The sequence below is a fragment of the Spermophilus citellus genome, assembly GCF_964194105.1.
Source record: "Spermophilus citellus genome assembly, chromosome: 14".
Taxonomy (NCBI): domain Eukaryota; kingdom Metazoa; phylum Chordata; class Mammalia; order Rodentia; family Sciuridae; genus Spermophilus; species Spermophilus citellus.
The window spans coordinates 76,581,773-76,603,907 of NC_138194.1; the positions used below are offsets into that span (position 1 = coordinate 76,581,773).

The window sequence follows — 22,135 nt, forward strand, 5'->3', positions numbered from 1 at the left end:
TACGTGAAAAGCTTACAAGTTCAGAATAGGAAGAGGCTGAATTTTCACAAAATATTTAGATTATAAAGCAATACTTTATAATTTTTAAAGACAAAAAGGGAGGGGAAAATAATAAAGACTTCCTGGCTCAGATAGGGATTTCAGATGTCTTGTACAACAGACTAACCATTCACCTGCTATATAGGGCAAAGTTAGTATATTATGAACCATGTACAAAATGAAATCTATCATTCAACAATTATGGGATAGCATATTGGAATTCTAATTTTACATCCCACAGGTACAACTTGTCATTTTGAAATATTAATGAATTCATGGTAATGAAACAAATCAGTACAATGGAAAAGCAGACCTCATTACAATGCTAATTGTATATGCTACTTGGTACCACTTTAAATCCTTTTGAAGCAGGATTTGATCAATCAATATTTTTAAACTCTCTTGTCAACTACTCAAATATATTCATCTTGCTTTTTTTGCACAATGCACTAAATCATTCATTTTTCCTCTTTTTTTTTCCTAGTAAAGTGAATCCATCTGATTGTGTAGACATGGTTTGTGATGCCAAAAGGAAATCTTTTCTTAAAGATATAGATGGCTCCTTTTTAGGGAATTCTGGTTCAGTGATACCTCAAGCAGAATATGAGTGGAATGGAAATAGTCAATTAGGAATTGGAGACTACAGAATTCCTAAGGTGATGCTCACATTTTTGAATGGAAGTAGAATTCCTATCACTGAGAAAGCACCTTATAAAGGTTTGTTGGAACTTATATTGTTAGACTTAAGTTCATGAAATGAAACACATTTTTTATAATGTGCTATTTTTATAATGGGCTATTCCAAAGCTTGATTTAAAATTAACCAATAATGTATAGGCTCTACTTTTTTTTTTTGCTAATCTCATATCAAAAATAAGGTATGTGAATATTTTGCAAAAAGGTTACTTCTAAAATGCATTTATGTATGTTTCTAGGAATTATTAGAGATTCTACCTGTAAATACATTCCAGAATGGCAGAGCTATCAGTGCTTTGGTATGGAATATGCAATGATGGTTATTGAAAGCTTGGATACTGACACAGAAACACGAAGACTTTCACCAGTGGCCATCATAAGCAGTGGTTATGTTGATCTCATTAATGGTAGGTGAATAGTGTAAGTGAATTAGTTACTCAATGTATTGTATGAGACTTTACTCTTTAGCAGTTCCCAACCAGGAAGGCCACAGCAGCTATTTTATTTTATTTTAATTTTTTGGGTGCTGGGGTTTGAACTCAGGGGTCTTAACCACTGAAGTACATCCCTAGCACCTCCCCATCTTTAAATTTTGAGACAGCATCTTGCTAAATTGCTGAAGCTGGCTTTGAACTTGCAATCCTCCTGCCTTAGCCCCCTGAGCACTGGGATTACTGGTGTGTGCCACCATGCCCAGCTAAAGATGACTATTTAAAATTAACCATTTGAAGAAGAAGTGTTAATTTAATACATTTATTAATGAGATAATATAGATGTTTTAAAGAAAAATTGTCTTAAATATCTCAAAAAAAACATTTTGCCATACTTAAACTTAAAAATATATAATGTGTTATTTAGACTACTTAAGAGCTTAATCATTTTTCACTCCCATGAATCTTGTGAAGACAGTTTTTTTGTATCCAGTGTATTTTTTTCATATTTGATTTCTTTGACTTTTGAGATCAATTCATAAAGGTTTAGAGTCCAGGTTCCTTTCACTGTGCTCTTAGATGACCCTAGTACAGAGGGCAAATAATGATCTCTGTAAGATGCAGATCTATTTAGAAGACCAAGGCTTTTTGAATAAATAAGATGAAATCCTAAAAGGAACTGAAAACATAGGTATGGATTTATTGCATATCACTGAAATGACACTGGGTTCAAAGATTAGTTAGTAATCAGGCTCAGAACTGAAGGGACACGTAACTTGGATGAGACAGATTTCTGTTCTCTGGTAGTGACCTAAAGAGTATCAAAGTATTCCAGAATCTGGATGCTGAGGCAGGAGTATTACAATTTCAAGGCCAGACTCAGCAACTTAATGAGGTGCTGTCTCAAAAATAAAATGAAAGCTGGGTATGTAGCTCAATGGTAGTAAAGTTCCCCTTGGGTTTAAGCCCTAATACCCCCCAAATTAGAATTCAGCAATACCCCACAGAAATATGCATTAAACTTTTTAAAGAGAATAGAATGAAATAAATCAGGGATATTCCAAAGCTTCATGTTTTTAATACTCCCCTTACTTGTCCCACCTGAACATGACTTGGACAACAGTCAAGTCAATTTCATATGCCAATTTTCAGAATTTACAAAGCAGAGATTTGGGCAACAGTTGAGGATCAGTAGTGAATAATGGAGGAATGGAACAGATGTTTTCAAGTTGTTCTGTTTTATGCAGTGGAGAAACATTTCATCATATTTTTACATTTCCATCTTCTGACAGGGAATATAAGTTTTCATTAGTGACATGACATTTCTCTTTGAAAAGAATTTTAACTTTAACTAGTGACTGTCAATTTAAAGGAATCTTAAGCAAATGATAATAGCATGAAAACTCATAAAAGTGTTACAAGAATCACTGAAGCTTGGGCTGCCCAAGTGGGGGAAAAATTCCCCAAGGTAAAATTACTAAATACCATCAAAGTTTCCTTTCAAATATTAATACTCTATTTTTAAAACATGACTTTTTGTCACTCTAAACTTTTCGTTTTATATACCGACATTGCTTCTTTATGTTTATTTTCAAAACACACAAAGAAGTTATATTCAAACTAGGGTTTATATTTTGTATGCTAAGAGAAAGGTTATGCTATACTTGAGCTTTACAAGTTTATATTGATTTAAAATTCGATTGAAGTTTAGTCATAAATATTGATAATGCTTCCAAGCAAGCTAGAAAATTCAGTAGACATAATGAATAAATACATCAAGAAAATTCATCATTCCATACTTCACTGTGTTTTCACTGAAACCAAATAGAGAAGTTTGCTCTGAAAATCAAGTTATACATGTTCTGAAAATGCCTGGAGTCAGGTTTAAAAAAAGCATCCTAGGTTTTTAGAGGATTTGATGGAGTATTATTTAAAGATGGCTTCAGTTCATCAATCATGTTGATCCCCCAATAGTAGCTGCAGTGATTGTCTTTAACAAATTAATGAAAACTAAAATGTAGGAAAATTAAAGACTAGATCAAAACAAACATGTTTGGTGAACTTACAAACTAACTAATGAATAAGAAAGTGAAAGAACAAATTAAGCTGGGCATGGTGGTGCAAGCCTGTAATCTCAGTGGCTAAAATGGCTGAGGCAAGAGGATCTCAAGTCCAAAGCCAATCTTAGCAATTTAGTGAGGCCCTAAGTAACTTAGGAAGACCCTATTTTAAAATTCAAAATTTAAAAAGGGCTGTGGGTGTGGCTCAGTGGGTAAGTGCCTCCAGGATTCATTCCCTAATACAGAAAGAAAGAACACATTAATGAATCAATGGTTCAGGCATTCAAATGTTCATGTTTTCTGAGTACAGCCCTTATTTCTAACAAAATGACTTTGTTACATCATACATCCTAGCATAGAGCCTGAGAAAAGTGGTTTTGATGTACATTAATTTTTATGTCAAAATTCAGGTTTGCTTGCTAATCACACACATTATAGGTATGTAATATATACAGATACCAAATATGCCTCCTCCAAATATTCAATGGATTTTGGATTTTACAAACTCACACTTGATAGTGAAGAGAAAGAATCAAATATTTTTCTTCTTCACAGTGTGAGACTTGAAAATTATTGTTAAATGAGAGATACATATAAATCTACTATATTCCCCAGTGACATTCCAGTATAAATCTTCATCAACACATTAATTTACCCCTCTAACCTTAGGCATTGTAAAAACAGGGTAATAGGAAAGTTGCTTCCTTGTCCTCCTTTTTTATTCAAAGTTTGGGATGGCTAGATTGATGGTGAGTGGATATGGGTAAAAATGCTGAACTTATATTTGAAATTAACCACCGCAATTTATTTTAAATACAGCTATTTTTACTATTTTATGCTAGTAATATTCATAAATAGGAACATGACATTTCATTTTGCATGGACTTAGGCCCCCAGGATCATGGCTGGTGTGCTGCATACACATGTCAGAGAAGACTGTCCCTGTTTCACAGCATTGTGGCTCTAAACAAATCTTATGAAGTCTACTTCACTGGTACCAGTCCTCAGAATCTTCGACTGATGTTACTTAATGTTGACCACAATAAGGTAAGATAGGATAGAAATAATGTCTTTAATAAAATAATATTATCTGCAAATATTTTTATCTGCTAAGGATTTTATCAGTCTCTTTAAATGAGATTGATGAATACTGTCAGTCTTAAAGATCATTTTTGAAGAACCATTAGTTTACTACTAAAAATATTATTAGCTCACAGCTTTCATCAGCCTGAAAATATATACAGATACCAAATATGCCTCCTCCAAATATTCAGTGGATTTTGGTGCTTCATATATGAGGCATGACAGTGATGCCTATGATGTATGATTAGCAAGCAAACCTGAATTTTGACATAAAAATAGTATACATCCCAAATGAACACTTGGAATATTATATATTTACTCTTTCATTGCTGTGTGTGTGTGTGTGTGTGTTTGTGTGTATTTGAAAGAGAAAGAAATATCGTTGGAATTTACTTTAGAGATTGTAGCATATTACTCTAAATATTTTGTTGAATCTTTGTTGTTGTGACCAAATTACCTGAAAAGAACAACTTAAAGGAAGAAAAATTTATATTGGGCTCAATTTCAGAGGTTCAGTTCCTAGTTAGCTGACTCGGTCCTGAGGTGAGGCAGAATATTATGGTGGAAAAGAATGATGCTCAGCTCATCAGAGCCAGAAAGCAGAGAAAGAATGGCGAACTAGGAACAAAATATAATTCTCAAGAGCATGCCCCCAGTGACCCACTTCCTCTAGCCATGTTTCACTTGCATATAGTTACCTCCCAGTAATACATTCGTATTATTAACCTATCAAATGGATTAATCCACTGATTAGGTTACAACTCTCATAATCTATCATTTCACCTCTGAACATTCATGTTGTCTAACATGAGCTTTTGGGGGGCACATAATATCCAAACCATAAAAGATATCTTTGATAATGTCAAATATTTGCTATAAAATGAATTCAGCTGGGATATTAAATTTATACACACTATGTCAGTGAGAAAAATAGTATGAGTTTGAATGGTAGTTCTATAATTTAGATTTTCTTTTCTAAGAGTATGAGACTTCAAAATCCCAGAGTGTTAGGAACAGGAAGATATGATGCAAAAAAAGGTGAATTCAGGAGTGTAGGAACAGAGACATATCTGCTTCTTCTCAGGTGATAGAAATTTCCATCCTTTCCAGTTGCTTAAGTCAAAGTTAGGAACAGGAAGATATGATGCAAAAAAGGGTGAATTCAGGAGTGTAGGAACAGAGACATATCTGCTTCTTCTCAGGTGATAGAAATTTCCATCCTTTCCAGTTGCTTAAGTCAAAGTTTGGGAACCACTCTTTTTTTTTTTTTTTTTTTTTTGTGGTGCTGGGGATTGAACCCAGGTCCTTTTTCAAGCACTCTACCAACTGAGCTATATCCCCAGCCCTGGGAACTACTCTTGACCCCTCTAATCTTTCATTTCTCATCCAATCCATCTGTGAATTCTGCTTAGTCTCCTTTCAAAATATCCACAATCTGATCACTTCTCACCACCTCCACTGCTGCCATCCAGTGGAGTCAACATTATCCTTTCCTTGTATTAAAGCAGGGAACTTGTCTTCCTCCTTTTGTCTTTGCCTGTCTATGCTCTATTCTCACTTTAGTAGACAGAAAGATACCTGCAAACCATCAGATCTCTTCTCTGGCCAAACACAAATCAGCTCTCTCCTCTGCCCCAAAGCCTGCAATGATTTCCCCACTATTCTCTCACTGTACAACAGTCAGAGTCTTCACAAAAATCTTCAGGACCCTATGTGAATTTCCCCATCCCTTAGTTCCCTGGCTGCTTCTTCTAATCCTCCAGGCACACTGAGCTTCTTGCTGTTTCTCAGTATACCATACATGCTACCACCTGGAAGTATGTTTCAGGTGTTTCATCTGCCTAGAACATTATAATCTAGATGGCTAAATTCCCCCTCTCCTCAATTACCATTTTCTCAACAGACCTATCCTGATCACCTCCCACCATTTGAATCTCCCAATTTCTCCTACCATGATTTACCTTTTCTTTTTTCCATAGCACTTAGCACCTTTTAATATGCTTCAGACTTCACTATTAATGTTTCTGTTATCGATTCTCCCTGACCTCATTAGGATATAAGCTCAAAGAAGGCAGTGATTTTTTGCTACAGCTACACTCATACCAGGCTGAGATAGGAACATGACTTTTGATTTTTTTTATTAAGATAATATTTTAATTTTAAAATTAAAAATGGCAATGACAAAGTAATGTGACCATTAATATTCTCTGCCACTCAAGATAATATCAAATAAGATTCCCAAAGATTCCCAATTAATCTTTCCTTGATGTTGCAAAAGCTAGTCTCTTTACTTTGTAGTCATGTTTGATAGCACAAAATGGAGAGAATACAAACACTAAAATTGAACAAAATCTTGTGATAGATTTTTCTAAGTCTTACTAACAAACTTTTATCAACAATAAACATTTCTTTCAACATTAAGTATTCAATTTTGTGTGACTCCATAATACAGAGCATGGTTACGTGTTCCCTTTCTCTGCCCTTGGAATTGAAAGCCTGAATTGGACTTTGTTGTCTTTTTAAGGAACCCTCCTTTAACTCAGTGATAACTCTTCTAATAATTTCTTTCCTGTATATTAAAATGTTCTACAGAGAGTCGTCAATTAAGAGTTAGGTTGTAACATCTGAATGAATAGCTGAACATTAGCCTGTTTTTAAAATTTAGTTGAATATTTGCCCTAAATCCACAAAACTTAGTTTTAATATTTTACAGACTGTATATATAGTTGAAGGACATTTTTAAGTGCTAAATTCTAATATGCTGTTTCATTAATCTTTTAAAACACAAACATGTTTATTTTTAACAGGCTGTTCTAGTAGGAATTTTTTATTCCACACTTCAGCGTTTGGATGTGTATGTGAACAATTCATTGGTTTGTCCCAAAAATACAGTATGGAACACCCAGCAAAAATACTGCAAACTTAATAAGCATCTGCACACAGGTATTTTCTCAGAAAAGTGCAGTACGCATGATTGTTTGTGTTACTAATAAAATTCTTTGCAATGTTTTATCATTAACATTTTTAATCCCTTAGCTATTAATGAATACAGGAGAAAATAAGTTTTTGGCTGCGGTCCACCAAACACTAAGACATGTTCATGTATGTCGTGTCCTAAAAGATTACTCCTGATGGAACCCATCAATCTACACATAAAAATAAAAGGCTTTTTTTTTTTAATGATGGGCTGCCTTTGCTCCCTGAAGTTTTCATTTGACATACATTAAGTTTAATTATTCCTATATCCAAAGAAATTTTGCTCAGAAAATTAGTACTTTATTTCTTATTTACTTCTATTTCATGGAGGTCAGAACCTAAGTTAGTTGGTAGTCACCAGGCATATTGCCAAGAAAGCTAGTATAACACTATCTTAACACTAGGAAGTAAATATGATAAAGTAAATGTGGCTTAAATGAAATACATGTAGAGGATACACTTACTCACTTAGCAATACTTATAAAACCACGATTCATTCTCTGCTTGTTTAAGTCTTTTTATGTGAAACAAGATTATTTTAATGACATTAGCATCAGATATGCCATTCTGTGTGTTACTGATCATCATTTTTAGATGTGATCCATAATCGTGGCTCACCATTACATGAATGCATGCTGTAGACCATAATATAAACTCAACTTGGGAGTATTATGAGTGACCTGTACTCGTTGCCATTTATAAAACAAGTCTATTTTGACTAATAAAACAAATAGCTGATGTTTCCACAGACATTCCTACATGTCAGAAAGTCTTTACCTTCATGATCTTATCTAAACCCTTCAAAGGCCCCTTTCCAAATATCAGCATATTGGGGATTAGGGCTTCCAGGTATGAACTTGGTAGGGGTATATATTTCATAGAAGTCTCAACTCTGGTGCAAACAGGGCAAGAACAGAGTCCAGTTCTAGAACTCATGAACTTAACCATTGTGCTATCTTACTTCTTGAAAAGCTAAGAGAATCAGTTTTATCCCTTTTCACATATACATATTTATAACTTAGTTTTCACAAATTTTTAACACACATGGTACCAAGCACCCTGTCATTCAAAGTTAGGAAAAGAAAAACTCTCAATAGGCAGAATTTAATATATGGAATTGTTTTTTAAGAGCCAAAGGGCAGAAAACAACATTATTACTGCCTTCATATTGATAAATGTGTGTATAGGTTATTATTTTTATGAAAACAACAACAAAAAAAATGTTTTGATTTTTTTTCCTGTACTGGCCATTTGGTCATTAAATCCAGGGTCTCAGTCTCACATTTACTAGCCAAGTGCTCTATGACTGACTGCATTCTCAGCCCAATAGCATTGCTTTTAAGTGAATTTTTGCTTTGGCATTTTGAATGCAAATATACTGTATCTGTATTATGAATACTGATATATTTTTCAGCTTATCCAAAATGTTATATCTGTGTCTCTGCTTCCTTTATTAATTGTGATAATTTCATGGATAAGAAATTTCATGTGATAAGAAAGTTACCTAGGATAAGTGGTGTATGCACCTTTAACAGTAGCTTGAGAGAATGTTCAACTTATAATATAATGTTCAATTTATAATACAAAGCAATTTCCTCAGATTCACACAATATTTATGTCCAACGGCATCCAGAGTTTATACTAGTAGGTATTGAGGAAATATATAGTAATAATGACATGACTTCTTAATGCTATAATCTGTTACATTCATATGAAATATTTTCTTCTTCCCTAAGATTTTACTTTCCTTTTCCTAGTAGGCCTCCCTATGAAATGTGGTAAGAAGTTACATGTCTTATTATATTAAATTACTATTATACTATTCATCCTTTGGGCTCAATATATGTTAGTGAATTTATTATTTCTTAAACATTATTGATAGTCTGCTATAAAATTATATATATACTCATTTATATATAATAAGCTCAATCAATTTTCTAAAGTTCAATTCCCTAGAATTTTTTCATTAGCCGTGGATATTTCAGCTAACATGTAAACCTGTTCCATTGGCTTAAGATTCTTCTGAGATGTTTTAGTATATGCTTCATTTTTATTAGATTCTTTTGTACTCCATAAAAATAGAAACACTGAATTATAAATGCTCTTTTAAGAATTGCTATATGGCACTCCATAAATTAGATGGCTCTTAAATTTATATTTTTGAATTACCAAATGCCTCAGTCAAGGCTTTAAAATTCTGACTATATAAAAAGAATTACAAGTATAGGATTATAAGCTTCTGTGTTTATAACTAGATTTGTTTCTCATTTATGCTGAGTTTATAGCTAATTGTTTTTTTAAATACATTAAATATATAATGAGTATTAATGGTATTATTTAAATAATTGTCTTAAATTTTGCATATCAGTTCTATAAATGTTTTTAAGTTTTCAGTATGCTTTTTTAATGAAAGTGATAATATTGAACTTTTTTGGAATTTTCTGAATTAAACAAATACTAAGTATGACTGGCAATTGTGAAGATGTAAATATATTTAACTGTGCTGTTTTGATCTTTTTCCACCATAGAGCAATTCCTTCCTCACTTGGACTCCTCTGTCCTGGGTGAAAACTACTTTGATAGGACTTACCAAATGCTTTACCTTTTGGTTAAAGGAAATGTACCTGTTGAAATCTACACTGCCACAGTCATATTTGTTTCTTTCCAACTACCTGCTATAACAGAAGATGACTTTTACAGTTCACATAATCTGGTTAGAAATCTTGTCTTGTTCCTAAAAATACCAAGTGACAAAATCCGTGTCAGCAAAATATTAAGAGGGGAGAATATGCGGAGGAAGAGATCCACGGGAGGCACAATTGAATTGGAGATTGGAGATCCTCCCACTCAGTTCCTAAGCAATGACACCACAGGTATGAATAGTAGACTCTGAAATAGAGAATGTAATTACCGGGTTCTCTGCCATAAATAATTCTAGCAGGGCCTAGTGAGCCAGGCCTCAGGAAATCCCACTAGCCCCACATCTGAAAATTCTAGAGAAGCCTAGAAACACTTCCCTTCTTTACTCCTGTAATCCCAACCAAATTTGAAATTGTGAAGGAATTTCAGACTTTGTTTTGTTATTGTAGTAACTAACAAATTAAATAAAAGGATTCGACCAATATAATAGATCTGGGAAGATTTGCCAAAGAAAGTGACCTCATGGCTGAGAGATTAGTGATGCAGAATCTGTCAAGGAAAACCTCCTGGTTGGAAGAGTATAGGAAGCTATAGGCATGTGTTGCAAAGAGATTTTCCATGTTGTTTTCTGCCTAGAGTCATAGCTGACTTTCCTCCCTTATCCTTGTACTTTCTTGGACTTACAGGCTCAGTGCTTTGGAGTCAACATGATTTTGACTATAAATTTAGTATAGGAGTTGTAGTGGTTCATGGTACACATGTAGGTTACTCATCTACTCTTAGAACTCCTTGGTAAGCTCTTGCACATAGTAAGGTCCAAAGTTTACCACACTAACCACAAGATGTCCAAAAAAATTGTTGATTTATTTTCTATATGTCCCCTAAATTTTCTCACACACAACTCCTCCCAATCCATCTCTTTAAAGCAGTTTTATCTTGTTAGATTTATTCAAGTAGGTGTTAGTTTGAGAACATGCAACATGGGGATAGCAAAGAAGAACAGGCTAATGATGTGTTTTCCAATATCATCTGGCACTAAATTTCAAGTCTTAAGAATAGCCTTACAAGTGGTATGGAGCGAATCACAGCAAAATATTGGAAAATGGAAACAAAGATGTGAATACAGTTGTACTCTTGTCTCTCCATAGCCTTCACATAGTATTAGGATACCCAGAAGTCCCCAGATGTCTTAGAAAGAAATTACTTAAATACTAAGAAGACTTCTGGGCAGGCAGGGTCCTGGGTTCAGGAATAAGAGGTCATAAAGTTAAGGTCTTTGGTTTCTAGATGGCAGTCAATAGAAATGAATGCCTCCACATGTCAAACTGTCAGAGGGAAGCTGTTCAGAGTACAAACTAGGTCAGAGCTGCCACTCTGCAGTTAGACCAAGTAGTAGTAAGTCGTACATGGATACAAAGTGCCTTAGTATTGCTGTAATTAGATCACACAGGACCTCATGGTTGGGAGGCTTTCTGGAGAAGGCTCTCCTGGAAGGAGTCAGGGATGAGAGAGGAATCTGGAAAGATTGAACATTTGCCCAAAGGGGTATGAGTCATCCAACAGAGACTTTTTTTGAGAGAGAGAGAGAGAGAGAGAGAGAGAGAGAGAGAGAGAGAGAGAGAGAGAGAATTTTTTAATATTTATTTTTTAGTTTTTGGTGGACACCACATCTTTATTTTATTTTTATGTGGTGCTGAGGATCGAACCCAGCGTCCCGCACATGCCAGGTGAGCACGCTACCGCTTGAGCCACATCCCCAGCCCCCAACAGAGACTTTTTAAACTGACAGGGACTAAAATTCCCTGACTGTGGATTTCAAAGTGTCTTGTTAGACCCAGTGGCCCAGAAACTCATCAGCTCCTTTTCCTGAATACACCAAGCTTCATGGTTTAGCCGTAATGGAAGAAACTCAGTGTTTGACTCCTCAAGGCATGACTCTGGATATGGAAGATGAAGGTTACCTAGAAACAAGTATATAGCAAGGCCTACAGTACATCAAACCATTATTCTGACTATAGGCTGTTTTTAGAAAGATCACTCTAACTACAGTGTATGGAGTGGAGCAGAAAGGGACAAGAATGGATATGAGATCCACTGATGATAGCTTTAACTAGGATTTTGATAGTGGAGACAGAAATTAATAATTGCTTAGCTATGATGTGGCAGAGAGGTGCAGTAGAAGGGATCAAGCAAAAGCACCAGGCTATTACAAAGAATATGAGTCATGAAGGTGCCACCTCATAAGGTAAGGAGGACTGTGGCTAGAGTAAGCTTAAGAGGAAATACCAGCCCTGCCATGCTAGAAAAAGAGAACAGAAACTATATGTAGTGTTAAAATAAACCTTACAAATTGTCAAATGTTCTAGGCAAGTAACAATTTGTTGGCAACTTAATGATAACTTTAGCAACTTACTAATAAACATATATAATTTAATGGATTTGCTAACTATTCTTCCATTCCAAAAGTAACATGCTATTTTTTTAAAAAAGATATTATTATAAAAAAGCACAATAGTGTTTTACTTCTAAACAGAAACTGACATGGGAAAGTATTGAGATATTATCTCACTGTATTTTCATTTTTTCTTGTATTTGTTTTTTCTACCTTTGTATTTTCCTTAATTTCAGATTGAAATATATTCTACTGAGTTTTTAAGTTGCTGTAACTCACGAATGGTCATGTTTTTTCCAGGTATAGCTAGAAAGTTTTAGGATGCTATAATGTGAGGAGCAAGGCATACAAAACTAAAGTGAAAAACTCGTGTCTTTATAGTCCTATATTCTTTTGATCAAAATGTCATAATACTGTTTCCTTATAGGTCAGATGCAATTATATGAACTCCAGGAAATTGCTAGTTCTCTTGGAAAAGCCACAATTTTAGGAAAAACCAGTAGTATCTTGGGCTTTAATATTTCTTCTATGTCTATTACCAATCCTATCCCCAGCCCAAAAGATCCTGGCTGGATTAAGGTAAGACCATGCAATTAGGAAAAAAAAAAATGCATTTTAAGAATTTAGAGTATTATTGCTTATCTTATTTTAACTCTCCTTTTCTAATTGAATACAGTAACTTAGAGGATTTGTCTTTGTAGTTCACTGTTGACTATTTTTTATGGGATCACTAAGGTGGTAATAATGTCATTCAAAAAAAATAAACAAACTAGATTGAAAAAAGAAATATATCTTCTAAACTCTGTATTGGTTCCACATGTGCTTTCCTTCAAATATTGTAATAATATTCAAATATTTGTAACAGTATTTCCTATGTCTGATCTAAAGGAAACATTGTAATAATACACGTTTTACATATTAGACATATTTTTAAATCAACAATGACTGTATTGTACTTAGTTTGGCTGGGATTGCTGAGGAATGCAGTTTATTACTACAAAATGAGTGCCTTACTCCTGTCCATGCCAGGTGACTGCCAAACCAGTTGAAAGGTCTGCGTTTCCTGTTCACCATGTGGCTTTTGTGTCCTCACTCTTGGTGATAGCCCAGCCAGTGGCAGCACAGCCAGGGCAGCCGTTCTCTCAGCAACCTTCAGTAAAGGCAGTCGATTCTGATGTAAGTCACCACTGGACATTGTCCCTAAGTGAAGAGGTTGAGCTATAAATGCAGGAGACTGAATCAATTTAGCTAACACCGGAATGCTGGTGACCTGAGGACCTCACTGCCCCTTAGAAGTTGGACTCTTATTGTGCATAACCTTGTTTAGTGTTTTTAAAACATTTAATTTAAATAAAGTTGAGCTTCTGCTCATCTATGAGCTTCTTATGTGAGATAAGGAGCTTCTGCAAATTGTAAATTTATAATTAGGCATTCTGAAAAGTGAAGATTAGCATGTTTTTTGTTTTTAAGCATGGGAAAGAGACATTGTTACAATTCCCTGTTGTTCTTTTTCCTTTAGGGTAATTGTGTCTCAGTTGGGATTACTTCACTTACTTTAAAGGCTATGCTAAAGGACTCCAGTAATAACCTAATCAGTGGCCTTAGTGGTAATACAACAATTCCATTTAGCAGCTGTTGGGCCAACTACACAGACCTTACTCCTCTTAGAACAGGTGAGTGAACTCTCATAATAGGGATAATTATAATTGTCTTTTAAAAACAGAACATTCTCTGAGGAGCTGGGATCGTGGCCTAGCATGTGTGAGGCCCTGAGTTCCATCCTCAGCACCACATAAAAATAGATGGGTAAAATAAAGTATTGTGTTCAAGTACAACTAAAAAATAAATATTTTTTAAAAAAGAACATTCTCTGATACTTTGGTCAATAAATTACAGAAAGCAGAATGTTATACTCTGTCTTGTTTCAGAAAATATTTAATCTAGCATATAAAAATATATTTTATATTCAAAACAAATTGAAATAAGCATTTTGAGGATATACATGAAAATATCACGATTCATATATTCTTTTTATACACCGTTTTCTTCTAAATTTTCTCACTAACTATGTGTTACACTTATAGTAAGAAAAAATAATATACAAATTTTCAAATTCAAGAAAAGAAACAATAGCATAAGTGTAAATTACTTTAATATCCAATGAAGGAGTTCACAGTTGAGCTAGAAAATTGGCTATAGTCTTTCTCAAAGTCAATGCAAAGTAGAAAACATGAGCATTATCATGACTCCCAGTACCTATCAGATCCACAAACAGTTGCTGTGGAGAATTGTAAGAAACAAAGACTCCTCTGACTTCTTGTAAAAGTGTGCCCAGTGAACCTGTACTAGGTGATACTTCAATGTTGATACAATAAATACAGCCATAACTTCCACAGGGATGCTTATTATTTAGGAATTGATGACATAACTTCTGCTGGTAGAAACTATTCTGCTGGAGACCAACAATATATCAAAAAAAGAAAAAAGAAAAACAAAAAATCAAAAACAGCTTTCTGCTGCTGATGGATAATGGGGTATCTACTCAAGACAGATCTCTATTAATCTTTCTAGCCAACCTGGGGCCTATAAAAGAACATTTCTGAAAGTTATATAGTAGCAGTCCCCACTTCTTACCATTGCTCTCTCCTGTCAAACACACACATAAGTCTGAATAAAAATAAGTACAAAGAGTGAAATAGGGGAAAAATTCAAAACTTCTCTAATTTTTTAAATAAAAACCAAAAGCTAAAATAATTTCAAAGAGTTTTTCCCTTTATTTTCATTTCTTCATGGTTTGATAATGCCCTACACCAAATATGTTCAGTCTGCCTAGTGGACAACAATATCCTAACGTTCAATAAAGTACCAAGTGATAATGAGTTCAATGTGGTGCTTTCAGACAAGTTCCTACAATGTTCTAATGATTGCTGGTTAAGGACAGAGTCAAATTCTTTTATAAATCAGCATAAAATGTGGTAGCACTGGAACTTTATGGAAAATGATGCACCTGACAGAAACACTGCCCGAAGAGAAGGTTGCTTATCTTTTCATTAAGGCGGAGCCAGAAAGTGCCAGGTGGCAAAGATCTGGTCTTCAAATTTGCAGTTTCAAGTAGGAATGTTCCAAAGTAACTAGATCACGGGAGTGTTAAAGCAGTAAAATAGTTTTTGACATTTTATTGTGGTAATAAAACAAAATTAAAACACTTTCATTTTATACAGTATTTTTTTAAAATTCAAATCTTCCCTCAGTATATCTGATCTGCTGTGGAGAAAAGCCATTGCTGCTTCTTTCTTTGTTTCTCACTCCTCCCTCCTCCCCCCCCCCACTTCCCTTCCTCCTTCTCTTTCTCCTCCTCCTCCTCTTCTTCCTCTTCTTCTCCTCTCTTTCCCCTCTTTTCTCTGTCTCTCATCAAGTATGGGGTCCCTGGTTATATATAATAAGGGAATGCAAATATAGTCATCTCTTAATTATTTTTATCAGCTAGACGGTTTATAGATTAGCTACAGTAAAATTACTGTAAAAAACAGTATATGTGAGAAAATTAACAAAACATCTTTCCCTGGGCTCTTTCTAGTACATACCCACTTTATCACTGCATTGAAGGAAATCCCCTTGCAGATCATACTGCATCCTGACAGACCAGCAATCGTGTCTTCTACATTTAGCTCTGCAGAGCAAAGCAGGGCCACCTTGGTAGAGGAGATACGGGTTGTGGCTTGTAGAAGAGAAAATAGGGATGTGAAACTCAGGTGAGGAAAGGGTGGGAGAAGAAATAGTGAGATTGAATTTTTGACCAACCTAGATAAAGATAGTATTGCTAAGAGACTTCTGAGACATGTTCATCTATCAACCTACATAATGTCTAGTTTTTGTTTCAGTTCCTATTGCTACATATCACACCAATTGAAAATCTAATTGTTTAAAACAATAACCATTCCATTTGCTCACAATTGTTTGGGTCAAGAATTTGGGCCTGGAAGCCTCATCTCTGTTCCATGATTTCAGGGGCTTCAGCAGTCATTTACATTTAGCTGGGGTTGCCTAGAATGGCTTGATTGGGGTTGTAGTTCTCAGGTCGTGATTCTAAATTTTGGCTGGGTTCTTCAGTTTTCCTCCATGTGGTCTCACCAAAAGGTTTGCTTTGCCTTGCTCATGACACTGCAGAACAAGAAAACCAAAATAAATAGCAAAATACACCTTAAATTCTTTACTCACTGAAAAATGTTAAGAAAAAAAAAATGCACCTGCTACAAAAATGGAGAATTTTTATTTCAGATTGAAAAAAGTGAAAACTTAAATACAGTAATCTCATGAATTGTCAGTGACAGGAAATTGTATAGAACAGTGTACATACATCTTCAAAGTGATGGAATGCATTGATAATATTTCTAAGGACACAAATGAGGTTGAGATGTAATTATATTCTCTCCCTGAAAGAGAAAGGAAGAATGAAAGCAGAAGTGAATTTTTTTTAAAAGAGATAATAAAAAAATGGAGGAATAAGAACTCACAAGGTTTTAGAAGTATTCTAAGCCCTGCTCTATGGAGTAACTGCTATTAGATAGCAGTATTCTCAGAGAAGAAATTGTATCAGGGAAAAATATATTGGTTATCTTATATCAAAACTCTAGGAAGATTTAACATGTGGATTTAAAAATATCTGGATAAGCTTTTATCCTTAGTACTCTATATATGTTAACAATGTCTCTCCAGGTTTCTTTATACCTGGGGAAGGAAGGAAGGAAGGAAGGAAGGAAGGAAGGAAGGAAGGGAGGGAGGGAGGGAGGGAGGGAGGGAGGGAGGGAGGGAGGGTCTCAATGGTGTAATGCAAAAACAGCCTCTGATTAAAGCAAATGTGGAAGATGTTTAAAAATTGTTCAATCTGAGAGGAGGGCACAGGGGTATTTGTTGTACTATTTTTTCAATTCTTCTGTAGCCTGAAATTTTTCAAAATATGGAGTTCAGTATCCATCACTATCTTCCCCAAGTGGAGCTGAGGCTTCCCCACTCCCAGGTCAGGTATGCAAGGAGGAAACAAAGATTCAGCACTTTCACCTGTCTGCCTTCTTGTCCTGTATTTCCAACAGCCTGTCTCCTTTCTCTAGCAAAGAACTCTAAGAAGTAGTTTCTGTTGCTGCACAAAGAAAATCTACCCAGGTTCCCTGCCCATGGATAATGGGCTGATGGAACTCTTCTCACTCGAGACCTTCTCTACACTTGTTTATGCTTAAAACTAGTTCACTTGACTCATTTCCAAAAATTCTTCATTAGGAATAAGACACTGAAAGTAATGAAACCCAAATTGGAACTGTGTGAAAATAATCAAGGAAGTCAATTACTATGATTCTTTTTCTTTCTCCTAGGAAAAAATTTTAAGATTGAATTTCTCCTGGATAACGTGGCTCGGGTAGAATCCAGAACTTTTAGCCTGCTGGCACAGCTTGTCCCTGGTGGCAGTGGCAGCAGCACTAGCAGCAGCAGCACAACGTCAGCTATGGCTACATCTGCTCAGCTCTTGACAATAGTCATTAGCTTTCTGATGGGAAGGATGTTGTTGTTGGAAATATTTATGGCTTCAGTTTTTATTTGAATGTAACTATAGGTAGGTACAGTTTGTTTTTTATGTAAGATATGTCTCCACATATGCAGATACCAGTAAATGTTTCCCAAGTAAAGGTCATATGCTCAGTACTTCTGCATGGCACCACTGGGACACAGAGAGGATTAAGAGCCTTGGTGGAAGAGACTAGGCAGCCCTACTGGAAATGTTATTCACATTATGCATTGCTACAAAAGAACATAGGAAATGAAAACCGCAGGTAATGTCACCACTCCTTTTCAATAGCAAGGGGCAGACATTCAGCTTGAGATGGTTCAGGCAGTGAACAAATCACCTGATGAACAGCCAAGAAGTAGTCTGGTTTCTGCCACAACTAAACCTAAGGACTCAGGCAATGCCATCCAGAACCTGTGCTCTCTATCTTTTGTCTTTATTCTCCTTAGTGGCAGCTTCACTACTAGGCCAACTCCTCTCCCCAGTCCTCAGGACAAAAGTAGTTACCAACAGGTTTGCTTTCTACCAGTCCAGCAGCCAATGCAGAAAGAACACACTTCTTTCCAAAAGATCCAGCAAAAATCCCCCAATTATGCCATTGACCTGGCTTAGGACACATGCTTGGGACACTGATCCTATCATTGCGGCCACAGGATTTAATTAGCTTAGCCTGGATCACATGGGATAAGGTTCTGAGAATGGTGGAATTCAGATGCCAGTACAATATGTAGAAAACAGTGATAGTGAATATTAGGGAGATTAGTAGGAGGGAAAGGTCCCTAATGGCTATAGTGATTACAGAAGATTGTAAATGTCACTCCATCAGTAACACATGAAAGTTGGTACTGTTGTATAAAATGTAAAAGATCTGGAGAGAGAGGAAAAAGGCACTCAAGAATAGGGCTGTGGTAGAAGTAAAGAAAGAAGTGAGAGCAAAAAAAAAAAAAGGCATCTTTAATTACACCTGCTCCACACTGAATTCCTCTTTTTTCCCCCCAAACATATTTCTCCTCCTGTCACTCTGTCTCAGTTAATGACAATGCCATCTTTTCTGATCCTTCAGTTTGATACTTCTTAGACTTTCCCTTTCCACAAGCTCCACGTCTCAAGTGGTCTCAGTGCTATCTATATCCAACCAAGTGGCTCCTCTCTGTTCCTCATTTAAAGTCACTGCTAGACTTATGATTTTACTTCTCACTTTACCTATTATAACAGTCTCCTGCATTCTTTGCTTACAGTCCCCCACACTTTCATTCTGTCTTCTACATTGGTGTTGGATTTAGGTTCCTAAATAAGCACAAGATCTGTAACTATAATGGTAAATTCAAGATCATGTAGCTATAATGGTATTCTTGAATCCTCAAAGATTCATCACTACATGCAAAATCAATACCAAAAGCTCCAAAATCAGTTTTAAAGTCAGCCTTCTTTTTCCAAATGATTCCTAGAAAAGATTCTTTTCATTCTGCATGTTCCCTCTGCCTGGGCTATGTCCTGCTTGTCCAGTCTACCTCTCCCAACATCCTCTGGGTTCTGCTCAACCTTTACTTTCACTAGCAAGTTTCCCTTACCCTTTCCTTTTCTACAAAATATTTAGTTACCCTCTCCTTAGGTATCTGTTTTTATCTTTATTATAGCCCTTCCTGTAGTGTACTTGTATTAAACTTTTATGCAAACCTATCTTTGTCACTCAATTATGAGAATTTAGAAGACCACATACTTTACGTGTTATAAGTACTAAAAATATTGTTTAGTTGACTGTAACTCTTAAAAGAACATCAAGTCCTCACCTCTGACTTAGGGAGAAATGTTGGGTAGTATAGGCAAATTGTAAAGAATATTGATTGGCAGATGTTAATCAGTTTGCAGTTGATTTCATAGAGAAAAGTTTCCAACAATTAATGAAATAAAAGCTTCACATAAGAAATATTAACAAGGTTGAGGAAGGACATGGGGTAGAGTAGGAAGGACACTGAAGTACTTCAAGTAATAAAAGCCAAGGCTAGATTTTAAATTTAAATATAAGGGAGGCAGGATAAGGACATGCAATAAGGCTGGTTTGGGGCTTAACAAAACAAAATGGAGGCTGAAACCAACTACAGGGGCTCCAGGAACAGCCCTAATACAAGAAGGAGAAAATCCTGGCTTCCCTTCTAAGGGCAGAAGCTAATTAGGATCCAGCTGTCAAGGGAAAAGTGTGTTTTGCAGAGACCACATACTGTCTTCTCATGGTGGAGCAGGGAGCAGGGTAGTGTAGGGGTGCAGTCAGAAAGCTGGAGCTGAGGGAAAACAGGCAAATAACCAATAAATTATACTTATGCTCATTTTCTTGTCTCCAGAATTCTAATAAAAGATCACTTCTTCATTTTATAATAGTAGAACAGATATTGCTTAAATTCATTTTCTTTTTTCTACTCAAAGCATTGAAATGCAAGGTCTGCTTGGTGACATGTGTTAAGTACTGCTTAATATATACTAGTGCACTTTGTCTTTCCTCATTAAATGCATTGTTTTCCAGTTATCTTCACTAACTTCAATTCTGCTTGATCCTGACAATGTTTGTAGTTTACCAAATAAGAAAATTCTATTTTCAAATCATTAGTAAATTATAAGAGTTTCTGAGTCTTTTTTAAATAGTTTTTTTAGTTGCAGTTGGACACAATACCTTTATTTTATTTGTTTATTTTTATGTGGTGCCTTGCACGTGCTAGGCAAGTGCTTTACCACTGAGCCACAACCCCAGTCCAAGTTTCTGAGTCTTTTCAGGACTTTTTCCAAATAAAATAGTTAACTTCTTTGCTGCTAAATACATAGCCATTTTAAAATTAAGACAAAATTACTTAAACACCTTTAATGCATTGAAATGATGGGTTATTTTATAACTTTGCATTCTGACTTAACAATACTATTAGTTGAATCATGACATTTTGCTAATAAAATGACAAAGCTTGACTTTAAAAAATGTAAGTACCACAATTCTCTCTACATTTCTACCATTTATATATATATATAATTATTAATTCTAGCATAAAATTGATAAACCTTGAAATGATACATCTTTATACAATGTGATTTTTTCCATATTTTTTATTGTTGCATTATAGTTGTATATAATAGTGAGATTTGTTGTTATATATTCATACATACACATGATATAAAAATAAAATTTGGCCAATATCATTCCCCAGTATTTCTCTTTTCTTTCCTTTCCCCTCTTTCCTTGCCCTGAATTCTTTCCTCTACTTTATTGATATCCCTTGATTTTCAGGATTCTCTACTTTTTCCTTTTTATTCTCTAGCTCCCACATACATGAGAAAACATATGACCCTTGATCTTCTGAATTTGGCTTATTTTACTTAACATAATAGTCTCAAATTTCACCCATTTTCCTGCAAATGACATAATTTCATTTTTCTTTATGGCTGAATTAAATTCCATTGTGTATATGTACTACATTTCTTTACTCATTCATTCACTGATGGACCCCTAGACAGGTTTCATAGTTTGGCTATTGTGAAGTGTATTGCTACAAACATGGGTATGCATGTATCGCTATAGTGTGATGATTTTAGTTTTTAGGATAAACACTGAGGAGTGGTATAGCTATGTCATACACTGTTTCCATTCCTGGTATATTGAAGAACCTCCATACTGATGAAATACTAACTTTTGAACATTACTTTTGACATTATTTTTTTCCCCATCAACCTATTTTAAAGTTAAAATTAATCAAACAGTTTAAATCATATTGTATGTTATTACTGCTTTTTAAAATTATTTTGTATTGTTTTCATTTTTTTCAGGAAGCAACTATAGTGCTGTTCCAAAGCACAAGCTGAAAACAAAAATACAAGAATTGCTTGCTCATGAGCTATTTTGGTGCACAACATGAAAAAGCCTATAGCATTTTCAAAAACATATGCTAATGTATTTTTATAATGTATAAAATGGAATAGCTTTAATTACAAAAATCAGATTTCTCCTAAATATACATTCTTTTGATTCCTTATATTTGTGTGCTCTTATTTCATTTCAAAAAGCTTTCAGAAATCTCTGATTTGGAAGCAAATATGCCATTTCCAAGTTATTGTACCAACAAATCATAGAATACTTTAAATAGCTGGGAGCTATTTAAGGTTCTTAATGAAGCTCTTTAGATCAAGTTGGAAACATTCTAAGTTTCTCTCTCTCTTTCTACACAACACACACACACACTATGCATATATGTAAAAGTTACATATTTTTTATATATGGAATTTT

The 22,135-nt window shown here is 35.0% G+C and overlaps 1 protein-coding gene across 1 annotated transcript in view; it reads left to right on the forward strand.

Annotated features, from left to right (window-relative positions):
- The window catches only part of PKHD1L1 (PKHD1 like 1), a 141,818-nt gene extending 119,956 nt beyond the window's left edge, over positions 1-21,862 (forward strand). The window contains exons 69-78 of the mRNA XM_081266473.1: positions 524-756; positions 975-1,142; positions 4,116-4,273; positions 7,117-7,252; positions 9,814-10,158; positions 12,745-12,896; positions 13,347-13,493; positions 13,837-13,990; positions 17,684-17,922; positions 21,679-21,862. Of these exons, the coding sequence (XP_081122599.1) occupies positions 524-756; positions 975-1,142; positions 4,116-4,273; positions 7,117-7,252; positions 9,814-10,158; positions 12,745-12,896; positions 13,347-13,493; positions 13,837-13,990; positions 17,684-17,910 (1,720 nt within the window). The 3' untranslated portion in view covers positions 17,911-17,922; positions 21,679-21,862. The remainder of the gene's footprint in view (positions 1-523; positions 757-974; positions 1,143-4,115; positions 4,274-7,116; positions 7,253-9,813; positions 10,159-12,744; positions 12,897-13,346; positions 13,494-13,836; positions 13,991-17,683; positions 17,923-21,678) is intronic.
- Positions 21,863-22,135: the final 273 nt, after the last annotated feature.